General features: G+C 40.2%; 6 protein-coding genes across 6 annotated transcripts; 3 read left to right on the top strand and 3 right to left on the bottom strand.

The window, feature by feature from the left end:
- The first annotated feature begins 999 nt into the window (after positions 1-999).
- Positions 1,000-4,540, top strand: rac1a (Rac family small GTPase 1a). The gene is made up of 6 exons (XM_072456273.1): positions 1,000-1,342; positions 2,289-2,360; positions 2,454-2,571; positions 2,863-2,925; positions 3,008-3,167; positions 3,251-4,540. Exons 1-6 carry the CDS (start codon positions 1,308-1,310, stop codon positions 3,379-3,381), a joined length of 579 nt encoding a protein of 192 aa, XP_072312374.1. The 5' UTR covers positions 1,000-1,307; the 3' UTR covers positions 3,382-4,540.
- Positions 3,814-7,119, bottom strand: crym (crystallin, mu). The gene is made up of 8 exons (XM_072456270.1): positions 6,895-7,119; positions 6,582-6,732; positions 6,441-6,503; positions 5,804-5,905; positions 5,543-5,726; positions 4,905-5,026; positions 4,758-4,842; positions 3,814-4,691 (listed from the first exon to the last, which is right to left on the bottom strand). The coding sequence occupies exons 1-8, from the start codon at positions 7,062-7,064 to the stop codon at positions 4,627-4,629; spliced, it is 942 nt and encodes a 313-aa protein (XP_072312371.1). The 5' UTR covers positions 7,065-7,119; the 3' UTR covers positions 3,814-4,626.
- A 268-nt stretch (positions 7,120-7,387) lies between these two features.
- On the bottom strand, positions 7,388-8,417 carry LOC140369218 (NHP2-like protein 1). Its single transcript, XM_072456492.1, has 3 exons — positions 8,228-8,417; positions 7,959-8,079; positions 7,388-7,836 (listed from the first exon to the last, which is right to left on the bottom strand). Exons 1-3 carry the CDS (start codon positions 8,228-8,230, stop codon positions 7,574-7,576), a joined length of 387 nt encoding a protein of 128 aa, XP_072312593.1. The 5' UTR covers positions 8,231-8,417; the 3' UTR covers positions 7,388-7,573.
- Positions 8,418-8,569: 152 nt separating this feature from the next.
- Positions 8,570-12,383, top strand: uqcrc2b (ubiquinol-cytochrome c reductase core protein 2b). The gene is made up of 14 exons (XM_072456267.1): positions 8,570-8,767; positions 9,281-9,355; positions 9,443-9,592; positions 9,725-9,789; positions 9,878-9,934; positions 10,017-10,141; positions 10,259-10,356; positions 10,449-10,506; positions 10,601-10,696; positions 11,089-11,288; positions 11,456-11,536; positions 11,652-11,728; positions 11,875-12,028; positions 12,102-12,383. The coding sequence occupies exons 1-14, from the start codon at positions 8,735-8,737 to the stop codon at positions 12,183-12,185; spliced, it is 1,353 nt and encodes a 450-aa protein (XP_072312368.1). The 5' UTR covers positions 8,570-8,734; the 3' UTR covers positions 12,186-12,383.
- A 155-nt stretch (positions 12,384-12,538) lies between these two features.
- On the top strand, positions 12,539-15,965 carry LOC140369052 (uncharacterized protein C16orf52 homolog A-like). Its single transcript, XM_072456274.1, has 3 exons — positions 12,539-13,209; positions 14,923-15,135; positions 15,295-15,965. The coding sequence occupies exons 1-3, from the start codon at positions 13,104-13,106 to the stop codon at positions 15,477-15,479; spliced, it is 504 nt and encodes a 167-aa protein (XP_072312375.1). The 5' UTR covers positions 12,539-13,103; the 3' UTR covers positions 15,480-15,965.
- An 844-nt stretch (positions 15,966-16,809) lies between these two features.
- Positions 16,810-22,487, bottom strand: tmem235b (transmembrane protein 235b). The gene is made up of 4 exons (XM_072456272.1): positions 22,280-22,487; positions 22,119-22,199; positions 21,848-21,985; positions 16,810-17,158 (listed from the first exon to the last, which is right to left on the bottom strand). Exons 1-4 carry the CDS (start codon positions 22,464-22,466, stop codon positions 16,929-16,931), a joined length of 636 nt encoding a protein of 211 aa, XP_072312373.1. The 5' UTR covers positions 22,467-22,487; the 3' UTR covers positions 16,810-16,928.
- Between the last annotated feature and the right edge of the window lie 49 nt (positions 22,488-22,536).

The following is a 22,536-nucleotide window of genomic DNA, read 5'->3' as shown; positions in this document are numbered from 1 at the left end:
CAGACTGCTGTGTCTTACACCATCTCAAAAGTGCAAATGGAATGGCTGTTCATCCGTCATTAACTTCTCTCTGCTACTCAGTTTTGTTAGTGGAGATTGTGGGCTGTTGGTTACTAATTGTGATACATCAAACCTTTAAAAAAGAAAGAAAGAAAAAGGCAAGGGTGCATGTTGAGTACCGTATGTGACATGATATGTGAGTTTATATACAGTACAGACCAAAAGTTTGGACACACCTTCTCATTCAAAGAGTTTTCTTTATTTTCATGACTATGAATTGTGAGTGAAACAACTGAAAATATGTCTTATATTCTAGGTTCTTCAAAGTAGCCAGTGATAGCCACCTTTAGCTTTGATTACTGCTTCACACACATTTGGCATTTTCTTGATGAGCTTCAAGAGGTAGTCACCTGAAATGGTCTTCCATCAGTCTTGAAGGAGTTCCCAGAGATGCTTACCACTTGTTGGCCCTTTTGCCGTGGTGTGTGTCCAAACTTGCTACTGCTACTGTACTACTGTACATGATGCCATAAAAACCTGCATACAAATTATAGTTATAAATGTGGGCTATTTGGGCACGTTTTGACAGACTACTTTATAAAACCTTCTGCATTTGAACAGAATATAGGAGGGACTGGCTCGTCAGGGCGTTGAAATACTGCCCTCTAGTGTAACAACAACATTACAACCGCGCCAAAAGTAGAAATTCATTGATAGAACAGTCATGATACTGATACATAGCAGTTTTTCGTGGGATTCATTTAGTCCTATGCACGTTATTCATAATGCTTATAGGCCTAAATTGATTTCAATTCTTTGAACATGTTTGGCTTAGTGAATTGTTACACTTTTGTTATGCATTGTAAACAATGTTAAGATTTTGTAAATTAAAATATGGTATTACTAGTTTTCGTCAAGAGAGTTGACAAACTTCTTGTTGTAGTCCCCCGCGTGGCCGCAGGAAGGCGTGTTTGTGCGCCCCGCTCTGACCGGATATGACTTGCACAGTTCTCAGCGCTGCAGCCTTTTACTGTGGGCGTTTTTCCACAATCTTGACTCCTCAATTTTTGGGTGTTGCCCCTCTGATTTACAAGTTTTGAAGTTTTGCTTTGAGGTTTCGGGAGAACAGTAGGCAAGAGAAACTCTTTCCGCGCGAGGTATATCCAAGATATTGCAAAAACATCGAGGCCTCTGAACTTTGTTCACGCTGTACTTTTAGCCGACAGAGGAGCGGTCCCTTTAGCCGCCTTTAGCTAACTGTGGCTAATTGAGGAAAGCTGCGATAAAGCCGACAAAAGAGCCGTCCAATGCAGGCCATTAAGTGTGTGGTTGTGGGGGACGGGTAAGTTTGCGTGTTTTGTATTTCTTTAACCACTTATTTGTATAATTTCTTCTCATTTGTTGACTTTATGGGTAACAGGGTTTTTAAACGCTGACCCAGTTAGCAACAGTTGGCTAGCAGCTAACTAGGCTCCGATAATATGCCAACATGCCGACAGCTGTTGTTGTGCCTGTTTCTCAGTCCAGCTGGATCACACAGATTTATCGACATGCCCCGAGTGAGGTGTGACTGTAAGGCCACAGCATGTCGTACCCAGACGTGACTCACTCAAAATGACTGCGTAGAATTGAAGTATACGTGCAGTTTTTTTGTGACAAATTCCTCAAAAAGGCCACGGTGTGATTCCAGAGCTCTGATAACCTGTTATTATCTGTTATTCTTTTCCAGAGCTGTGGACAACATGTTATTTTATCCCGTATGAATCCATAGGCGCACAAGATGATGTAATTTAGCGACAAAGGCTTAAGTTTAACAAAACAATAGATGTGGGTAAATCCGCGGCAGTATAAACAAAGTTAAGAAATAGTTGTAATGTGAACAACATCATAACTTGATACTTGACACAAAACTATTAAATTAAAATATGTATCAGTCTATTAAGAAAAAAAACTCGAAAAGTTTAGGTAAATAATTAATGATTTCCCGGAAGTGGGATAAGGACCGAATTCTGAGAACTCCTTCAGATCTTTTAATTGCAAAATATAAATACATGCTGACAATATATTGTAAATTAAAAGACATGACCAACAAATGAGGAAAATGTCATGTTTGTCTGCACTGTGGTCTACATTAGGGATAACTTACCAAAGGCTTAGATTCATGATAAGCTTGTTCTTCTTGCCGACGTAATGGGCAAGGTTGTGGAAAAGTGAAATTAAAATGAACAATTTAAACAAAAGTAGTTTTGCTTATTCTATTTTAACCTTATGTTTTGTGCTTATTTCAGGGCTGTGGGTAAGACCTGCCTGCTCATCAGCTACACGACCAATGCGTTCCCCGGAGAATACATCCCCACAGTGTAAGGAGGACAAATATGCAGTTTCTAAAGAATTATTAAACTGGAATTTGAATTGCTATTATGTATTTGTATTTATGTCCTTTGTACCAACAGCTTTGACAACTACTCTGCTAATGTTATGGTCGATGGCAAACCTGTGAACCTTGGCCTTTGGGATACAGCTGGACAGGAGGACTATGACAGGCTACGGCCATTGTCCTACCCACAAACGGTAAATACATTAGACGATTCTTTGTGCTATGGGAGCACTTTATTGACAATACAGGCTTGAATGGGTGAATTATTATGGACTGCTTTCATACTTGGTAGTGAGTGACTTGTATTCCCAGTACCTCTACAATGTCTGCAAGTGAATAGCATCTCTTGTTTGTCTCCTTTGTCTGCAGCACAAACTGGACTCTGTGTGGCCAACAGTTGCACTTACTCTGTGTCTTACAAGGAGTTACTCACTGTTAATGTTTAAGTTGGCATTCACCACAAGCTGTTCCATCTTTCTTTTTAGGATGTGTTCCTGATTTGCTTCTCAGTTGTCAGCCCTGCCTCCTTTGAAAACGTCCGTGCCAAGGTAAGACTTGGACTAATGTGTCCACTATCACTTGCATCAGTAGCTTGTTCAAGTCCTAACATTGACTGTTTTTCACTTCTAGTGGTACCCTGAAGTGAGACACCACTGTCCGAACACACCAATCATTCTGGTGGGCACCAAGCTGGATCTGAGAGATGACAAGGACACAATTGATAAGCTAAAAGAGAAGAAACTCATCCCAATCACTTATCCCCAGGGCCTGGCTATGGCCAAAGAAATAAGTTAGTTCAAAACAAACATATATTCAGTTGTCTTTCCTAAATTCTAACGGCTAAACTAACTGGTTCTTTGGTGTGATCTGCAGCTGCAGTGAAGTACCTGGAGTGCTCAGCTCTGACCCAGCGTGGCCTTAAGACAGTGTTTGATGAAGCCATCAGGGCAGTCCTCTGCCCTCCACCCATGAAGAAGAGGAGGAGAAAGTGCCTTTTATTGTAATGGAGAACTACAGGGAGTATGCTAAACAGTTGCAGTCAGACTTGCCTATTGAGAGGGAAGACATTACTCTCACTGTTTCAGTTCACACTTGGTGTCCTTGCTTACATAGTGGTAGATTAGACTAACTGAAAGAGCTCCACAGATTTGAACACTCACTAAAAGATTGCTCATGTCTGTCCTGTTCTTTCAGACAACTGTAATAAGTGACTTTTAATATGGCCGGGTGAAAATTATGGCGTGGTAATGATTTGGAGGTGAATGCAGGAAAAACAGGGAGAACAAAACTAAATTTAACTTTTATTATAATCAGAAAAGTTACAAATTTGAAATTACTTTTAAAATTAATTCACTAATGGATCCTTCAATGTACTTAAATGTCCTTGACTCTAAGAAATTCCTGCTGCCTTGAAGACATTTTACTAATGAAACATGTTTTATTTTTTGAGGAAAATATAATTTCTTCTTTTTTGGTTGTCAGTCTCTAATCTATGGCTGATGATTTGTTTACATTTCTCACTCGACTAGACTGATGTACTGCCAAAACTCAGTCAGCGGTCACCACACTGTAGTAACCATGGGAAACACTAATGTGTCCAGTAGTTTTAATCTTCTGTCAAGTGAGTTTAACCATTTGTAAAAAAAAAAATGTATTCCTAAAAATTACTAATAAGAAGTGTTGTAGCCACTGCTTTGATTATGGCCATTATAATCTCTGTGCCCATTGTCATGTTATTCTACTGTATGTCAAGAGAACTGACACATTGTAAAGGTGGGGTGGGTTTGTCAGGCGCCTCTTCAGTTTTTGTATGCGGTTTTATTCTTGGGGCTTGAGTAGAAAGCTTTTTAAATCATCACATGGCTGATTTGCAACCCATGTCATTTTGACCCCATCTATTACTGTATTCTTCCAGTCTGTGAGCCATGTGTATTAGCACCCAATGTTTTAATCTCCTTCATGTGCAGTCCAGATCTATGAAAGTTTTTTTGAGAAGAGCAATGATCAAAGTTGGTGGGTGCTCTGGGGAGCTGCTGTACATTCAAACTCATTTTAACAGTGTTTCACACGCTGATTTACTCTTGCTACACGTGGTTTTATTTTCACATAGTATAATGCAGAAATTTCTTTTTAAGTAAATAAAGTCTTTAAAATTCTATACAATATTGTCTTTATTAATTTGGTAATTTCAACAAAAACATACATTTAAGTCCTAATTACGATGTCCATTAATAATGCACTTCAGACTATTACACATTAGATTTCCATTTGTCATAGACAAGCTGAGCAGAGACGGCATCTTGAACTCCCAAACCTGTTTTTAAAGAGTTTAGAGTATGTACACAAGTTTATTCTCATTCTATTGTAGTTTGACACCTACCTAGTGATTTAAACACAGTGGTCTTTTCTCTGAAGGCTGGTTTTGTTCCGTTGATCACATCTCCAATTTCAGCAAAAACGTCAACCTGAAACAATTATGTTGAGTACCCTGATGGCACGTCAAATTAACCGTGTTTTTGTGTAGTACCCCAGAGAGGATGACATCTCCAGACTCTGTCGTAGCCCCTTCACGGCTGTCCACATAAACCACTGCCTGCATCATCAAGGTGTCGTCCAGCTCACGCCAGTCAGGTCTGCAGGCTCCCACTGCTACTCAGCAAAGGGGAAAAACAACTGTGAATGCGATACAAAATCATTAAACAATACTCAGCATTATTTATATATTATTTAGAAAGGCGTAACTGGAGGAGGTGAACGGTTCCTTATGGACCCCAGTGTATCGGGGCTGACTAGCTTTGTTGGGGCCCTATGCAAAGGGCAACATTTTGCTAAACTACAATGTTAGTTGCGTTATTCTTAAGCAAAATCAAATCAAATACAAATGAATAAATAGCAGATGTACACCTAAAGTACCGGTATATAGAGTATATATGCTTGGGGGCCCCTGATGTGCTGAAATACTGCATTCTGAAATGACCAATTTTGATACTACAATGATAATTTGATTTCTAGTTTTGATAATAGTTTAATAACAATTAGTATCTGATAACATGATGCAATGGGGCTTGTGATTGGCATTGTAGGGAAACATGGGTGGATGTAGTGCATGGCTCCCTTATGAAATCAGCTTTAGCGTCTTGTTTTGATTGGGGCATTTTCATATACCTGTGACATGAGCTCCTGGTTTGACCCACTGACCCAACAGCACTGGCTCTGTACTTCTGGTGACGGTGACTATAACATCTGCTCCTTTCACCGTCTCCTCCACTGACTCACACACTCTTACTGGACCCTTTAAAGAGCCAGCAAATGTGTCAGCTCTGTCTTTTGAGCGACTCCACACACGCACCTGTGCACAAGGTAGAAATGAGTAAGCTGTTTTTAACATAAAAATGTTCAGCAAATTCAAATATTGTCAATATGCACCTCCTTAAACAGGAACATTTCTGTGAAAACATTGTAATGACTCATGGCCTGTTTGCCTGTTCCCAAAATTGCCAGCACCTCGGCATCAGGGCTCATCAGCAACTGCAAACGATATATTTGGAAAAGTGATTTAGAGAACTGAAAATTCAGAAAAAGAACAAAATTACAAAGGTTGTGCTGCCAAATTTCTACTTAAAGTAACAGTACCGGTAAGTAACTCTCTGGAGGTGGACGTGAACCGCATGAATTCATTGAAAAAGAAAGTTAAACCCATACTACGGAACATTCTGTATGGAGGTAAATATGCTTTATGCCATATTATGGATTATTATAGCCAAAAGAACAACATTTCAATGGAAACAAACTGGATGAGGCTCCTCCAGGCCAAGAGCGAGTCAGGTTTGTGGAGATGCAAGCTCACTCACAGTAAAGATGCATATTTTTTGTTTATAAGTGTAATAAAGTAAATGTAGAAAATATGCATGAAAAATACTTTAAAAAAATACTTAATAAAGGTTCCTAAGTGCAATTACATGGCCAGAATTATACTCAATTTCAAGTATGTTTAACAGTCTAAAAAAACAAAACAGTATTTGTGATTAGTTACATCCCTGGTATTGTCCTGTATTGCACAGACCTTAGCTGAGATTACTGAGACGGCTGCTGTCCTCATGTTCGTGATAACCTCTCCGTCCATAACCTACACATTGTAACCTGTAGTTAGTTTGTTGATTAAAATAAATAGAGTGGCACAAACATGCACGTGCCCACACTTAACTGCTTTAACATCCCCATACTCGGGGTCCAAGAGCATCACGGTGGCTTGAGTTGATGGTAAAGTGGAGCCAGTGGGTCTTTTGTAGAAGCTCACCAACTTCGTACACAGGATTCCATCATTCTCCATGTAACAAGGCATCAGCCCTAGGAACCTGCACAAGTTTGTTTTACTGTGATTAACTGTGGGTAACACAATCTGGCTGTCCCTCTTTCGGATGCCATTGCGTTTAGGCCCATTAGGAGTCGCAAGACCGCTAAATGCGCATTGATAGAAGAAATATTAGGTTATAGAGATACAGTTGTCGCGCACATACCCACTGTGTTTCTGCAGCGGGACAGTGGTGCGCACAGGCTGGATCACCTCCGCGCTGTCCCGTTTGGAGAATTTGCCCAGTGCACTTTCCAAGCGCGGGATTAGCTCGCTATATTGCAATAAGTTGCGAACTGCATGTTCCCAGATGATTGCGGGAGAGCTTTCGGCCATGTTACACTTTGGAGCGATATTTCAGCGGATTTCCGGTTTTCCAGCGAGTTCAAAGTTTCAAAAGGTGTAGCCTATACTCTTGCGTAGTGTAGGAGACCACATAAGGAATGTTATCTTACATTAATGCGAGTCATTTCTAGTGATATTTCACACAGACACATTTACCGCTTCATTGTTAATTTTATTCAAGCGTCAGTTGTGATGACCATTTCCTGTTTGGATTGGTTCACACATGGGAAAACAGCCAAAAGTAATTTAAGCTAAGCAAAAACAAATAATATAGAAACAGTAGTTGCAAATATAGCCATCATTGATCAAGGCTGTATCAGTTGACATAAAATGTTTATTGAGAATCAAATTGTAAAACTACAAAATGAAACACTTGTACAATATAAAACTCCAACATAAAATACCACCATATTAAGCCATATGCTGTATTTAACTAAAATATTTTGGAATTGTCTCTTTTTCCAGAAGAGACATGTTCATCATCCACAGTATAAAAAATATTACACAAGCAGTCTCTCAATAGCAGTTTGGACAGACTGAATCTGTGGCTTGAGCTGGGAGCCCTCCTTTATGGTCACTGAGGTAGCAATAACGGGACGGGACACCCCACAGGCCCGGCCCAAGGCCTGCTTGGATCGCACGAACACATACGGGACGTTCTTGTCCTCACACAGTAACGGCAGGTGGAGGATGATCTCCAGAGGTTCAGCATCAGCGGCCATCACAATGAACTCCGCAATGCCTCTGTTCAGAGTTTTAGTGGCTGAGAAGAAAAGAGGCGAAACATGTATAAATATGTAAAACGCCCACCTCCAATGTTTGACCTACTCTGAAGTTCTACAATAAGATCATAAACCCTCACATGTTTAAGTAGAGTTAGCTCACCTTCATTAGCGCCTTTCCTCAGCTGTTTGTAGTTTGCAGCTTGTTGCACTAAATCAAGGATAGTTTTGGTCAGCGTGGCGTCGGCCAGAGGGTAGGCCTTTGGATTCACTTGTGGCTCAGTCTGCGAAAAAAGACAACACTCTCATATTTTGCAACTTAAAACACATGTATAATGAAGACGCAAGAAGAATGTTGCTACAATGAGACGAACCGCGTGTCTTCTTCCTGCTGGCTACCTTTAGCTGTGGATGCGACATGTCTTTACTTACCATTTTCACTCGTCTTCAAGATATTCCGGCCCTCTCGGCGAAATGCTTCACGGAGGACTAATTGATTCCGAACAGACTGGGAAGGAAAAGACGCTTGTAAAATGTCGAATTTGCCTCAAACAAGCCAGATTAGGTCTGTTGGTGTTACCGCATGCAGCGCGTTCAAACGTTTACTCCACGTGTGCGTCACTGCGCATGCGCGTGATGAATGGGTGTCCCATGTTGTGCGGGGCGTGAAGATGAAAGTTGTGCCTGAAAGTGTTTGTTTGTAAGTGCAGCAAACATCCGTTTGTATATCGACTAGGGGCGATTTATGTGACATTTCAATTGCGTTTTAATGTTTTAATCACATGTTGGTCTCTGAAATGCATAAGCGATAGAGGGCGCATTACTTTTGTTTTACCTCGAAGTCATCAGCGAGCAAGTAAATGCGCGCAAAGCATGCTGGGTAGGGCACTTTCAGTCGGCCATATTGCTCCACTGTCCTGAGTGAAGGAGAGAGGGGAGATGAAGGGGATTCGGGGAATAACGCAGTTATCGGTATGTTTTATATAATTTAAACATGTCCGGATACAAACAAATGTATAGCTTTGTGCTTTAAGAGCGCTGCTGATGCAAACATGTCCAATTCAAGACTCGCAAAGGCTTCAGGGAAGTGGTCACTTGTAACCTGCCATAACCCCACAGTCTCAACTAAACGTTGTATAACGCCGAATAAAAAGTCTCTATCATTGATTGAGGGCTACAATATAGCATGTGGTTTTCACTTTTCACAAAATGTTGAAAGGATTAACAAACAGCTCGACCATGTTCCATGTTCTAGTCACTTTAATATTGGTAAATACCTCCTATCCACTGTTATGCAGTGTAGTTCTGATCCTGTTGTTGTACATGTTTTAATCACCCATATTCTATTTTATTTTGGTACATTTAGCACAGACTGTACTTGAACTGAACCCGTACTCTGTGTTTTATCAGTCATAATGAAAACATGAAATAATAAAAATATATAATACTCAATCCATCTATTGTCTTTTAAATCTGTTTTTGCAGTCAAGGCTTTATGCTGCCCAAGCGGCGCGAAAGGTTGAGGCTGAACATGTCAAGTTTCAACCGCAGGGTGTCCAGGTGAGTTCACACTTGATCATTTGAAGTTTTAAGAAACTAGTAAAACAATCTAATAAGTACCTAAATGCGTTCTGTTTGTTTCTTCAGGTCTCCAAACTTCCCAGTGGGTTGGTGATTGCATCACAAGAGGATTACTCCCCTGCATCAAAGATTGGAGTGTTCGTCAAAGCTGGCTGTCGTTACGAGACTCCTGACAATTTAGGGGTCACTCACCTCCTCCGACTAGCCTCCAGCCTGGTAAAAAAGACACTCTCATAAAAGACACTCTCTGAAATTGTATTGCATTCCATACAATATATTGTTTGTTTTCATAAATGGAAATGGCAAGATTGTGTATCATAATGCTGTTAACCATGATTTACATTTTAGACAACAAAAGGAGCTTCATCTTTTAAGATATGCCGTGGTGTTGAGGCTGTGGGTGGAAGTCTAAGGTCTGTAAACAATAATATCCTATTGCTGTAGGTTTTGAATAAATTATTTTTTTCTGTATTGACATAATTGAATTGTGTTTCTCTGCAGTGTGACCTCAACCAGAGAGAATATCAGCTACACTGTCGACTGCTTAAGAGATGACATGTAATGTTAGACCTAAAATGTTTGACCTTTCCAACTGAAATAGAATTTTACTTTTTAATAATGCAATTGTTTCACTCTGCAGTGACACAGTGATGGAGTACTTGATTAATGTGACCACAGCCCCAGAGTTTCGACCTTGGGAGGTGTCTGGACTCACTTCTAGGGTTAAGATGGACAAGGCCCAAGCTGCTCACAACCCTCAGATAGGTAATCTTAAATTGATTTTATGCATTTGTTTATAAATCATACATGAACATTTTAATCGTATCATATAATGTAAACATGTTGCTCTCTCTAAGATAATATGCATAATTTTAATGACAGGTATAGTTGAAGGCCTACATGATGCTGCCTACAAGAATTCCCTTTGTAACTCCCTGTACTGCCCCCAGCACATGGTCGGAAACGTCCAGTCTGATCATGTGAGGAATTTGCAAATGTTAACTTTTTTCTGGATATCAATTACCATATGTTCATAGAATTAATATACTTATATTTGTTTGTTTTTTACCAGCTTCACCAGTTTGTGGAGAATAATTTCACAAGTGCTAGGATGGCTCTTGTTGGACTTGGTAAGAGCATTTACACAAAGTGACTTTTTAACATTTACTTGATCTTTAATGGCCCCTGTGTGAATATACACAATAATGCATATGTGCTCAACAGGTGTGGATCACAGTATTCTGAAACAAGTTGGAGAACAGTTCTTGAACATTCGCAGTGGTGCAGGGACAGAGGGCGCTAAAGCACACTATCGTGGAGGTGAGTGTTTATAGCTTTGTCATGAGCAGGTAATTGATTATTCAATGTTATTTTACGACCACATGTATTTGTTATTTAGCCTGTATTTAACTGGATGATAATGGAGTGTCTCCTTGGTATCACTAAGGGCCTTAGAAACAGAATTGGACCATCAGGATCTGACAACAGTGCTGTTAAGATTAGATTTGAGTTCCGAGCCTTAAATGTATGAGACTCTCCCAAATGGCACTACACTCCCACTCGAACATTTTTGTTGTATTACAATAGTGTAAGGAGTAGTACATAGGACAAGGGCCTGTTTGTGATTGGGCTATTTATTCAGCATTTTGTCACATTCTAGCATTGTGAGGCATTGTTGCACCCTTGCTAACAGATCTAAATCATTTGACTAGGAGAGAGCCGCTTGCCCAGTATCAGCGGTTTGGTGCATTCGATGGTTGTGAGTGAAGGAGCTGCTGCAGGTGGCAGTGATGCTCTGTCCTTTGGGGTTCTGCAGCATTTACTGGGAGCAGGACCTCATGTTAAGAGGGGCTCCAACATCAGCAGCAAACTGTGCCAGGGAGTAGCCAAAGCCACCACAGACCCCTTTGATGTGAGTTTCTCTGTTTTTACGTCTTAAGTTCTTTTACACAACTGGGCCTTATAAATTGTACATGATTTAAAATAATTTCATTGTTTTTTTTTTAGAATGGAATAAAGTTATGATTGACCTATTGTCTTTGGGTGTTCATTTATTTTAAATAATTGCGTTATCAACAGGTCAGTGCGTTCAATGTGAGCTACTCTGACTCTGGTTTGTTTGGAGTTTACATCATTTCCCAATCGGCTGCTGCTGGGAATGTGAGTATCACTATCAATTTAGACATGTGTGACTATCAATTTTAACACGTGTGAGCTTTTTGCCAACCAGTTTTAACTTGCATTGAAACTGACCATGACATGTGACACCTTGCAGGTGATCAAGGCTGCTGTGAGCCAGGTGAATGCTGTTGCAGATGGCGGAGTCACAGCAGAGGATCTTACTCGAGCCAAGTAAGCTTTTGAAATGTAGAGAAAACACTACAACTTGATTCAAAAATATCATAAGGTCTCAGTTAGGTCAACCAAAGTAAGATGCTTTTATTTGAGTTTGTTTGAGCTTGGAGAAAATAAATGTTCACTTGACAAACTATTTGCAGAGCTCAGCTAAAGGCACAGTTCCTGATGTCCCTGGAGACTTCAGAGGGTTTGCTGGAAGCTATTGGAACACAGGCACTGGCGGTGGGATCGTACTGCTCTGCTGAGGAAATTTCTACAAATATTGACAATGTCTCCCTGACCGATGTTACCAACGTAAGACCTCTTAGATTTCATATCACATTTACATTTGAAACCAAGTTCATTCATCATTTGCTCTTATTTCCAGGCTGCAAAGGCATTTGTTTCTGGCAAGAAAACTATGGCTTCGAGCGGAAACCTTGTAAATACGCCATTTGTGGATGAACTCTAAATGTTGTCCATCTCCTCTAATTTAAAACTTAATTACTATCACAAACATCTATTTTAATGACAAAACGCAAACCTATTACCCTGCTGTGTTGTTCAAAAGAATCAACATCACTATTTGTGGGTATTCTACAAACGTATTCTTCAACATGTCTGTCCACATTCTCTGTATAACTGATGTAAAGTAATACATTATATCTTAAAGTCTGGTGCTAGGTTTCTTGTAAACATTCTGTGATGTAATATATATATAATACAAACTGCAGCTGTGTGTCGTTGCCATAATATATTACGTACTAAAGCAAAACAAAAACATCCCTGTGGACGAAATTACGTCGCCTCACGCAGTCTCGCGAGATTTACCAAATACAATGATGGAGGCGTGAACTGGACCGCTGCTGGTCAGTGTTTAGTTTCCACTGAGCTGCGCCGAAACAGATCAGCAACGCTTTTCCAAGAGCAGAACGACTTTCCCTTTAATCATGACACTTTTGGTACATTTTTAAAAACCGACGCAACACGGACCTATTTAAAAACTACACCAGAGCGCAGTGCTTCTAGCATGACGGGCCTGATGTGTTGGACATTTCTCCGCGTAGTCTCCAGGTTTCGGGAATAAGTCTGCTAAATGCAAGATCTGTTTTATCCGCTTGGAATTAATCCGCATCGCATTAATAACACAGCTCATCTCGATCATCCCCGGGTTTTGTTCGTTTGCGTGTCCTTTACGACAACAACTTCAAACAACGTGAACATTTAACTCCTGAGTCAAACAACAAACATGTCCGAGGCGGCGGCGGCAGTAAACAGTGACCTGGGAGTTTGGCTGAGGGGTTCAGGGTAGCGGGACAAGTGCTTCAGGGGGGACAGTGGTTTCAATGTCCCGTCCAGTGCATCAGACACTTTCCCTGAGCCCATCGTCATGGATAAACTCACCGTGATCTCAGGATGCCTCTTCCTCGCTGCAGACATCTTCGCCATCGCAAGCATCGCCAACCCAGACTGGATCAACACGGGCAAATCTGCGGGTAAAGAGCGAACTTTTGTTTTAACCCAGAAGAAGAGTTTGTTTTTCTCGTTAAGTCTTGTCAAGTAGTTCCAAATAGTGAGACAAGTTGGGTGATTCTGGCTTTTATATAAAAGCTGCTGTTAAACAGTATAATTTTCAATGTTTACCCTGTAAAACACAGCTAGAGTTTAATAATAGATCACATCATACAACACAGAGAGACAGGACCCCCCCAAAAGTGCATATGTGTTTGTGAGAAATATTGATGTTAACATGTTTTCTATGTAAATCTCATTCTTTTATACCATTCAAAGGTAAGACAGTCTCTAAAGAGTTTAAATGGCTGTGCAGGACAACCAAAAGATGAGCAGGTGGTCATTATATTCCAGACCTAAATTATATACAATGTAGTTGCATACTTATTTTTTAATTTAAATTTCATCACATATTTCAATTGGTGTTTGTTTCAAGAGTTCTCTCTTTTTCTGTTAATTATTTGTTTAGATGAATATACTTGGGTTTTGGAAATAAACTTTTTGTACATTATAAACAACAACAACAACAGCATGAAATTAATCCACTAAAAGCCTCAGTCTGTGTTTAATTACCCAGAGAATAATCGCCTTAAGACAGGAAGTGTTGTTTAAGACTGAGGTGTGACTTGTAATTAGGCCCCTGAGAGGGTAATGGCTGCCTCCTGGAGAATTAAACCATGACATAATCTTCCCAGTAAATAGCCTAATCATGCCACATTCATCCATCAAAAAGTTTGCAGTGCTTGGGCATGCTGGACTAACAAGATAGTGATATGGAATATGCAGGGAAATGGATGCACTATTTACATTACCCCCACCCTCCTTATGAAAGCATGTGAGAGCAGGGAACAGGATATCCTGTGTAGCAGGGCAGAATGCTCCATTGAGGATGTCGAGCCCCGATATTGTCCAACTCTATGTGGCTATTACCAGTACAACTTCATATAATTGTCATTAAATATCAGTTTGTGACTGTCCCTCCTCACATACTGCTCTCTTCAATGACGTTTTGAGCAGAACCATCTGCAGCACTGATTCTTTGAGCAAACTTGACAATGGCCTGGTCTGCTACATGTCACAAAGCTGACAGTGATCCAAACCGGTATTCCTTCTTCCATTCCTTTGATATTACTTTCTGCTTATAAGAAGAATGTCCAGCATTTGATTTCTCGACTGAGTTCATAACATATTAACTGATTATAGTGGAGTTGCTGTGCAGTTGTTAGTTTTCTAAATGTAAGGAACATTTATGGTCTCATTTCCCATTACATCACAGCAGCCAACAGCACACTCCAGCTGTTCTGTGTTTTGGTCTGTACGGCCTTGAACCTGGTACACATCACTGAAAATCACCTGAGGTCAGCTTTGTTTCCATACCAACAAGTTACGTAGCACCCACTCACTGCCAGGAACAAGCCACAGTCACATGGGCGCTCAGTCCACTAACTACTTTGGGAGATGTAGATATTGATATTGAATACATTTAAACAAAGTCAAGATGTTAGAGACCAATTAGTAGTTACATTATAAACCACTTATGTTTTTCAATCCCTGAAGTTGTGGGATTTGAGGGTATTTTTTGGTATATCTGTTCAGGACAATTTTTTTAAATGTATTATGATTTTTTTTTTGTAAAGTCTGTTGACACCAACCTTTCTCCTCCTTCAGACCTGAGTTCATTCATTTTTCTCCCACAGGTTCACTAACCGTTGGACTATCCCGGCAGTGCCAGACCATTCACGGGCGATACAGGATCTGCATCCCTCCTGAGCTGCCCCCAGAGTGGATCACCACACTCTTCTTCATCATGATGGGCATCATCTCCCTCACCCTAACCTGCATCCTGCTCGTCATGTCCCACTGGCACCCCGAGGCCACGCGGTACGCTCGCTGGATTGCTTTCACAGGAAGTAAGACACATTTTCATATAAAGCATCATAGCAATCTCAAGAAATCAATGTTCAGCTAATCAATATGAATTTAGGAAATATCAAACCAATGCAGAGCAGTAAGTCATGTTTTGTATTTGAATTGACAGCAAGAATAAATGTTTCTGTCTTTTGTCACAGTGGTTCTCTTCTGTATGGCGGCTCTCATTTTCCCCATCGGCTTCTACATCAGTGAGGTCGGAGGTCAGCCGTACAAGTTACCCAACAACACTGGGGTGGGCTCCTCCTACGTCCTCTTTGTCCTGTCCATATTCTTTACCATAGTTGGACTGCTGTTTGCTGGAAAGGTGTGCCTACCAGGATGATGCCCATCATCATTTTTTTGAGAGAAGGACCAGTCTAAATACAAGATATCTTTTTTTGTACTGCTGATATTGAAATGGCTGCATACATGAGAAGCAGCGGAACCTAATGATCAAAACTAGAACTAATTTAAAGGAGGCATTTGTCCAAATTGTTTGTACCTGAGCGTAACAGACGTAACTAGAGCTGTGATGTAGAACAAAAGATTACTTTTTAAATGGGTCCCCTTTGTGTATTTTTTAGAGGTGACCAAAGGTGTCTTACAATGAAATCATACATATTTGATAAAGATACAGCTCTGAAGTATGTACATAGGGGTTCTGAAGAGGGGCAGTGGTGAAACCTCAACAGACAAAGAAGAGGAGCTTTAGTGTGGAATGGTTCATGAGGATAATGGATATGTCTTAAATACTTGTAAACTTGTACAGAAACTGATGCTAATAGAGACACCTTAATGACCTTGTTACATTAAAATATATGGTCTAACATGGGATGTCTTTATTTTCTAAAATAGGGCTTTGTCACAAACATTCCAGGATTTTATGTATCGTGTTTCACACATACAAAATAGCTGTCTTTGGTGTTGCAACAACAAAAGCATACATAGATATACATAATAACCAGAGACTCAATACTCACAATACTGAGTTTACAGTAGCATCGCAATAACTTGTGTAGCATACATTCTGAACAGCAGGGGATGCTGCTGATGCAGAATGATGTTCATTAATAGAGGTAAAAGAAACCAGCTGAATAATGTCAAATGGTGGAAGCATTTTAAAATATATTGTACACAAATTGGCCACACAAAAACAAATCACTTTGACATACTTTGTCCTCTCTGCATATGTGACAGTATAGATTATACAGTTCAGAGGAACTGATTCAGATTTGTTGACAAGTGACTCCGCCCTGTAGTGTCTTACAACATGAAGTGTCCTTATACAGTAAAATGTCACCAGTTCAAAATCAGAGTTGCGGTGGTTCCTCCCAGTGTTGCATGTAACTTATTTACTAAGTACAATTTTAAGGAAGGTAGTTGTGTTATGTATTATTCTTAAATGACAGTTACTAACAAAATAGTTGGTGTGACACCGACTACAACGCTCTGGAAGAGAGCGTAACCTTCCTCTGCATGCGTGCTTCTGTCTTGACACAGCTAAAACAAGGAGCACGTTGAACATGCTAAAAGTGACAAACTCAGCCCTCACTTATGCCAGTCTTTAATAAAACAGAAAATCACATATTTGATTAATTTATACAGTATCTCCAAGTTACTTTCTTGAGGCAGTAACTAAGTAGAGTAATATATTACATTTACAAGTTTATTTAATTTATTACAAGTACCTAATGTGTAAATGAGTCCTTTTTCAAAGGAACTTCCCCAACACTGGTTCTCCTTGTTCTGGATCACATGTTTTACCCGTCCCCTCTCAGCTCGCTGCCCAGTGTCAGGCCAGAGTGGGGTTGCTGTGTCTCAGTCTGGATGTGTGTGCAGCCACCAGCAGCAGAACCCCTGTGAGGAGCTCCAGGCTGTAAGAGAGCCAGGCAAGGGCCAGAGACCAGCCGAAGGACGTGTGGATGTAGGACAGACCCTCCTGTCCCACCAGTCTCTCTGTCTCCACCAGCGCTTTGTGAGAGTACACTACATATAAGATCACTCCACTCAGGGTCAGCAGGCCTGCATAGACGCATGAGAGAGAAAGGATCTCAAGTGATAAATAACAAAATACATGTACACGTATATGTTCTATTTTTACATACTAATTGAATAAATGGAAATGATTGGACATTTGACTGTACCGGTCAAATATCAGAATTAGTCTTTTTTATCCTTGAGGCTGGTGTTCTTTAAGAGTCTCTTCCCTTTCCATAGGAGTCTTATATTTTGATATTTTGGACCCTGTATGGCAAAGGAGTCCTTTAAAAATTCAAAATTTTCAATCCTGATTGTAAAATGGAAAATAACCAACAAATCCCTGCATAACCTCTTTAGCTTTTAGTGAGGATTAAATTTGTGAAAATCTTCATTGATAAATGAATATGATGCATACTTTTACCAGCTAATGGGGAAGCTGGAGCATAGAATTCCATCAAAGCACTTATCATTTGTAAGGATGGATGGATGGATGGATGTTCATTGTGGTTACAGGAAAGTCAATTTAAAATTGAAACACTATTGCTCAAATGTGTTGCTGTAGCAATTATGCAGTGGAAATGTACATGGGCAAGATCTTATTAAAAAGCCTCTTACCATTAAAATCTCACACTGGAAGAGACAAGAAGTACACTGTTTATACAACATGGTAGCTGTCATAGAAATGAAAAAACAACAACACAATAATCCCACACTCCACTCACCAGCTACATACGGTTGCCATTGGTAACCCTTTTAATTTTGATGTCTTGCCCCTGAGTTTCAAGTGGAGCACAGAGGCGACTGGGATGACTAGTAATCATTTTGTTATGATCTCATCCCGGGTGCCACCACATGTGTGCAAAAAGCATGAATGTTTGCTTCATTTCACAGATATAGGACACACAATTCAATGTGGTTGATTTATTATATACAGTGAAGAAAGCAAGTATTTGTACACCTTCGGATTTTGCAAGTTCTCCCATTCAAAAAAAATCATTCAGAAATCATGTATGATTTTTAAATTATTTATTTGTTTTGCTGCTAATAAGTATTTGAACACCTACCAATCAGCAAGAATTCTGGCTCTCATAGACATGTTAGTCTTTAAAAAGTCCAAGTCTGCTCCACTTATTATTTTACATTAGTAGCACCTGTTTGAGCTTGTTAGCAGCACAGACACATGTCCACCTCACAATCAGTCAGACTCCAACTACTGCCATGGGCAAGACCAAAGAGCTGTCATAAGACACCAGACAAAATAGTAGAGCTCCACGAGCCTAGAAAGAGCTATTAGTTAATTGGCAAGCAGCTTGGTAAAAAAAGATCAACCGTTGGAGCAATTGTTAGAACATGGAAGAGGCTAAAGATGGCTGTCAGTCTCCCTCAGACCCGGGCTCCATGGAAGATCTCACCTCGTGGGGTCTCAGTGATGATAAGAAAGGTGAAGGATCAGCCCAGAACTACACAAGAGGAACTGGTCATTGACCTGAAGAAAACTGGGACCACAGTTTCAAATCTCACTATCGGTAATACACTACACTGTCATGGTTTAAAATCATGCCACGCACAGAAGGTTCCCCTGCTTAAATCAACACATGTCCAGGCCCGTCTGAAGTTTGTCACTGACCATCTGGATGATCCAGAGGAATCATGGGAGAAAGTCATGTGGTCAGATGAGACCAAATAGAACAGTTTGGTATGAACTCCACTTGCTGTGTTTGTGGAAGAAGAAGGATGAGGACCGTCCCAAGAACACCATCCCTACTGTGAAACATGGGGATGGTACATTATGCTTTGGGGGTGCTTTTCTGCAACCTCCTTCCCTCAGTCAGGCATTGAAGATGGGCCGTGGCTGGGTCTTCCAACATGACAATGACCTGAAGCACATGGGCAGGAGAACCAAGGAGTGGCTCTGCAAGAAGAATATCAAGGTTCTGGAGTGTCCTAGCCAGTCTCCAGATCTAAATCCAATAGAAAATCTTTGGAGGGAGCTGAAACTCCATGTTGCTCAGCGACAGTCCAAAAACATGACTGATCTAGAAAAGATCTGTGTGGAGGAGTGAGACAAAATCCTTGCTGCAGTGTGTGCAAACCTGGTCAAGAACTACAGGAAACATTTGACCTCTGTAATGGTTAAATTAAGGGTTCTGTCCCAAATATTAACATTGACTTTCTCAGGTTTTCAAATACTTATTTGCAGCAATAACATACAAATAAATTATTTATCGTACCATGTCATTTCCGTGTGTTTTTAGATTCTCGCAGTTGCAAAATTGCGGTGTGTTCAAATACTCAAAAGGCACTGAGGCAAAAGAACAAAACCCTGGACAGTCAACAAGTTCCCAAGATGACAATCTATAAATAATTCCTGCCTATATCCCACTGACTGTGTGCTGCCCATTAGGGGAAGGCAAGTCAGTAGAATGGTGTGTATTTATCACAGGGAGGTCAAAAGGTCTTTGGAGCACAGGAGTCCTCTATGTGAATTACTTCATTAGCACAAACACCATACAAACCTATTATTTTAACTTTGTTTAGAGTTTCTAAAGTAGGAGTGAGGGACATGAAGCTGATAATTGAATTTCCTCTTTCCTTCATTTAGATAAACAGGTTTGGTGTAATTTTTCCCTGCTGTTGCACTGTTATTTTGGTTTAATTCATGACAAGATCAGTATTGAAAGCAACGCCTTAGTTACCAATACACTTTGGAAACAATGAACCTACTGTTAGTTGGGGTCAGGAAATTGTCTGTCCATGAAAGAGACCAAAATGAAAGCATGTTTGTCCTCCCACATCAAGAGTTCATCTTTTATTAAATAGACATGCACATTTTCTGACTTAATTTGCACTGATGGGGCTGCGACTGCAATAAAAGTAAATTTCTTGTGACCCTATGTGAATGGTAATGTATAAGCCAGCCAGGATTGAACCACCACATTAGTCTACATACACTCAAATGCAACATGGCAAATAGAGTCTTACTAAAATGTGATATTTTGTAGCCTATCGGTAACTCTGTGCTCGCAAAGTGTGACTGGTGATGAAGTAATTTGACTTCTTGCTTGTTCCTCCCAGCAGACCAATATCAACTCTCATTTCATCTGACGCGCACAGAATGAAGCTGTGGTGTAGTGAGGCATATACCAGACACATGAAAACCAATACACCTTCACACAGCACCTTCATGCATACTTAACCAATATGGCTCAATCTTACAGCCAATCAGCCCTGCCTGGTCATAAAATGCAGTCTGTTTGAACTATGGAGGTCGATATTAAGGTCAGCCGCATATCCTCCATCTTCTTATACCTACCAAGGCTGTGAATGCATAAATACATGTCCTACTATATATGTCATTATTGATAAATTGATTGAATGAAGCATTTATTGGAAACATATGAAAAACCTTGAGATGTACTGTATAAACCCGTCATATTTCCATAATATATGTTTTACTGCTTCATATTCCTGCATTTAAGTAATTCTATAAATATTCAAGTTCATTGCATTGCTGATATGTCACTAATAAGGATATGTGTGGAGAACTTTACATCTTCTTGTAATCAGGTCTTTATTTTCCCCCCTCATCCTCACCACTAATGGGCTCTGCTTAATTCAATACCGTTAAATCAGTATTGAATTATATAGAGGAGCAGGGAAAGGGATTCTGGGAGTTGCTTCTTTCCCTTTATCTTGTTTATTTGTTCATTAGATTTTTATTAACACCATACATCAAAACATTTTCACTTGCTGCTTGTACACATAGAACATTCCATAGGTTCGCCTTTTATCAGTGGAATAATGAAGGATGTTATGTGACTGCAACACAATCATTTGCATTCATGTAATTTTAAGTACTTTATTACTATTGGTTATGTTTGTGTATTCAATTGTGTGCGCAGTAACCATCTCATGGTTCATTGTGGTTTGCATGCACACAAAGACTCAGGTTATTGAAATGTCTTGGAAACGGTTACAGTAACGGTATATCTGGTGTGAGCAATCGGATTTCTTTCTGATTGATCACGTCTGTGGAGGTTTTGATGCAAAAAGTAATTTGGCAAAGACTAAAATGAAAGAAGAAATGTTACATATAAAGACAAAAATGTTAAATTAATTGTACTTTTGTCTTCCACATACAACAGTTAGTCACATGCAATGGTGTCACATTCGTGTGCATATAACTGATGAGAACAGAGTGTTTATTTTTCCATTATTATTATTAGTATTATCTTGTCTTACGCTAGTTGTTTTTAATTGAATTGAATTTTTATTTTTTATTTAATTTATTTATTTTTCCCCTCCATCCCTTGTTGGGAAATGGGAGGTTTTGTCTATAGGAGTTTTTGTTTATAAGAGTTTTTGTTTATAAGAGTTCTTCTAGTGTTTTTTAAACTTCCTATAAGTTATCTGTTCTTTTCCTCTGTATCAACCTGCGTTGCAACAATGAAATTTCCCCATATGTGGACAATAAAGGATTATCTTATCTTAAAAACCCACTCACTCACTATCACATGTCATAAGGTGTTTTCAGATGTGTCTTGGGCATGTAAATACACACCAAAAATCAAAGCTTATTATTGGGTTGTCTGGTTAAGATAAGATAAGATAATCCTTTATTGTCCACACATGGGGAAATTTCATTGATACAACGCAGGTAGATACAGAGGAAAAGGACAGATAACAGAATATTGTTCGACTTAATGGCTGTGCAAATGACTTCCGACTTACTGCAGCTGAAGAAGTAAGCCGCGGTGCCGGTGAGGAGGACGGGGCTGCGGGCCAGGGAGCTGACAAGTCCGCAGATGCCCCCGAGCAGCAGCAGGATCAGGCTGAGCGGCAGCAGCACCACGATGGCCCCGTGCATGTCTGCGTGCGGGGAACATACGCGTTATGGGGAGCAGCTGTGCACTAATGACCGTCTTGATCATTCGACTTCATTAATTTCACAGCGCGGCGAGAGAACCGTTACAACACGAACGAACAACGGGACGGAACTCACAGAGCATCTGCAGTTCCGCTTCAGAAAACTTGGAATAGTCCGTCTTGAATGAGTCGATGGTGTCCGCGTGCGTCTTATCACCTGACCAAGGGGAGAATAGTCTTTATTACTGCTTAAAACAAACAAGTCTGAATAAATAAAAAAAGGGTGACATGTGGTACCTTCGTTGATGCTCCACAGCCCTGAATGGGAGCTCATGTCCTCCAGGTCAGCGTCGCTCGCGTTGACTTGATTCATCTGAATAATGTACCAATAATCGGTCCCGAGAGCCGTGGCAAGAAACGCGAAACTCAGAACCCCGCAGACCCCGGCTGCAATCACCAAATATCCAAAAGATACCCTCACCATGCTTCCAAGTTCACGCGTAAACGTCTGCGCGTAAACTGGCGATCCAAGTGCGTCTGCCGCTCCAGATGCG

Source organism: Eucyclogobius newberryi, unplaced genomic scaffold, assembly GCF_026437365.1.
Source record: "Eucyclogobius newberryi isolate DKJ021-1_F unplaced genomic scaffold, fEucNew1.0.hap1 SCAF_20, whole genome shotgun sequence".
Lineage (NCBI taxonomy): Eukaryota > Metazoa > Chordata > Actinopteri > Gobiiformes > Gobiidae > Eucyclogobius > Eucyclogobius newberryi.
The sequence above is the reverse complement of the archived record's forward strand: the minus strand, read 5'-3'. Positions and strand labels throughout refer to the sequence as shown.

What these genes read in the sequence shown, in the direction of transcription:
- tmem235b (XM_072456272.1), bottom strand. Translation starts at nt 22,466, where the DNA reads ATGGTGAGGGTATCTTTTGGATATTTGGTGATTGCAGCCGGGGTCTGC. An exon ending in AGCGGAACTGCAGATGCTCT is followed by an intron (nt 21,986 to 22,118) that starts GTGAGTTCCGTC and finishes CCCCGCACGCAG; the next exon opens with ACATGCACGGGGCCATCGTG. An exon ending in GGCTTACTTCTTCAGCTGCA is followed by an intron (nt 17,159 to 21,847) that starts GTAAGTCGGAAG and finishes GCGTCTATGCAG; the next exon opens with GCCTGCTGACCCTGAGTGGA.
- crym (XM_072456270.1), bottom strand. Translation starts at nt 7,064, where the DNA reads ATGGCCGAAAGCTCTCCCGCAATCATCTGGGAACATGCAGTTCGCAAC. An exon ending in CCGCTGCAGAAACACAGTGG is followed by an intron (nt 6,733 to 6,894) that starts GTATGTGCGCGA and finishes AAACTTGTGCAG; the next exon opens with GTTCCTAGGGCTGATGCCTT. An exon ending in AGTATGGGGATGTTAAAGCA is followed by an intron (nt 6,504 to 6,581) that starts GTTAAGTGTGGG and finishes TACAATGTGTAG; the next exon opens with GTTATGGACGGAGAGGTTAT.
- LOC140369052 (XM_072456274.1), top strand. Translation starts at nt 13,104, where the DNA reads ATGGATAAACTCACCGTGATCTCAGGATGCCTCTTCCTCGCTGCAGAC. An exon ending in CAACACGGGCAAATCTGCGG is followed by an intron (nt 13,210 to 14,922) that starts GTAAAGAGCGAA and finishes TTTCTCCCACAG; the next exon opens with GTTCACTAACCGTTGGACTA. An exon ending in CTGGATTGCTTTCACAGGAA is followed by an intron (nt 15,136 to 15,294) that starts GTAAGACACATT and finishes CTTTTGTCACAG; the next exon opens with TGGTTCTCTTCTGTATGGCG.
- LOC140369218 (XM_072456492.1), bottom strand. An exon ending in GAGGAAAGGCGCTAATGAAG is followed by an intron (nt 7,837 to 7,958) that starts GTGAGCTAACTC and finishes TTTTCTTCTCAG; the next exon opens with CCACTAAAACTCTGAACAGA.
- rac1a (XM_072456273.1), top strand. Translation starts at nt 1,308, where the DNA reads ATGCAGGCCATTAAGTGTGTGGTTGTGGGGGACGG. An exon ending in TGTGTGGTTGTGGGGGACGG is followed by an intron (nt 1,343 to 2,288) that starts GTAAGTTTGCGT and finishes TGCTTATTTCAG; the next exon opens with GGCTGTGGGTAAGACCTGCC. An exon ending in CATTGTCCTACCCACAAACG is followed by an intron (nt 2,572 to 2,862) that starts GTAAATACATTA and finishes CTTTCTTTTTAG; the next exon opens with GATGTGTTCCTGATTTGCTT.
- uqcrc2b (XM_072456267.1), top strand. Translation starts at nt 8,735, where the DNA reads ATGAAGGGGATTCGGGGAATAACGCAGTTATCG. An exon ending in TTCAACCGCAGGGTGTCCAG is followed by an intron (nt 9,356 to 9,442) that starts GTGAGTTCACAC and finishes TTGTTTCTTCAG; the next exon opens with GTCTCCAAACTTCCCAGTGG. An exon ending in GCTGTGGGTGGAAGTCTAAG is followed by an intron (nt 9,790 to 9,877) that starts GTCTGTAAACAA and finishes GTTTCTCTGCAG; the next exon opens with TGTGACCTCAACCAGAGAGA.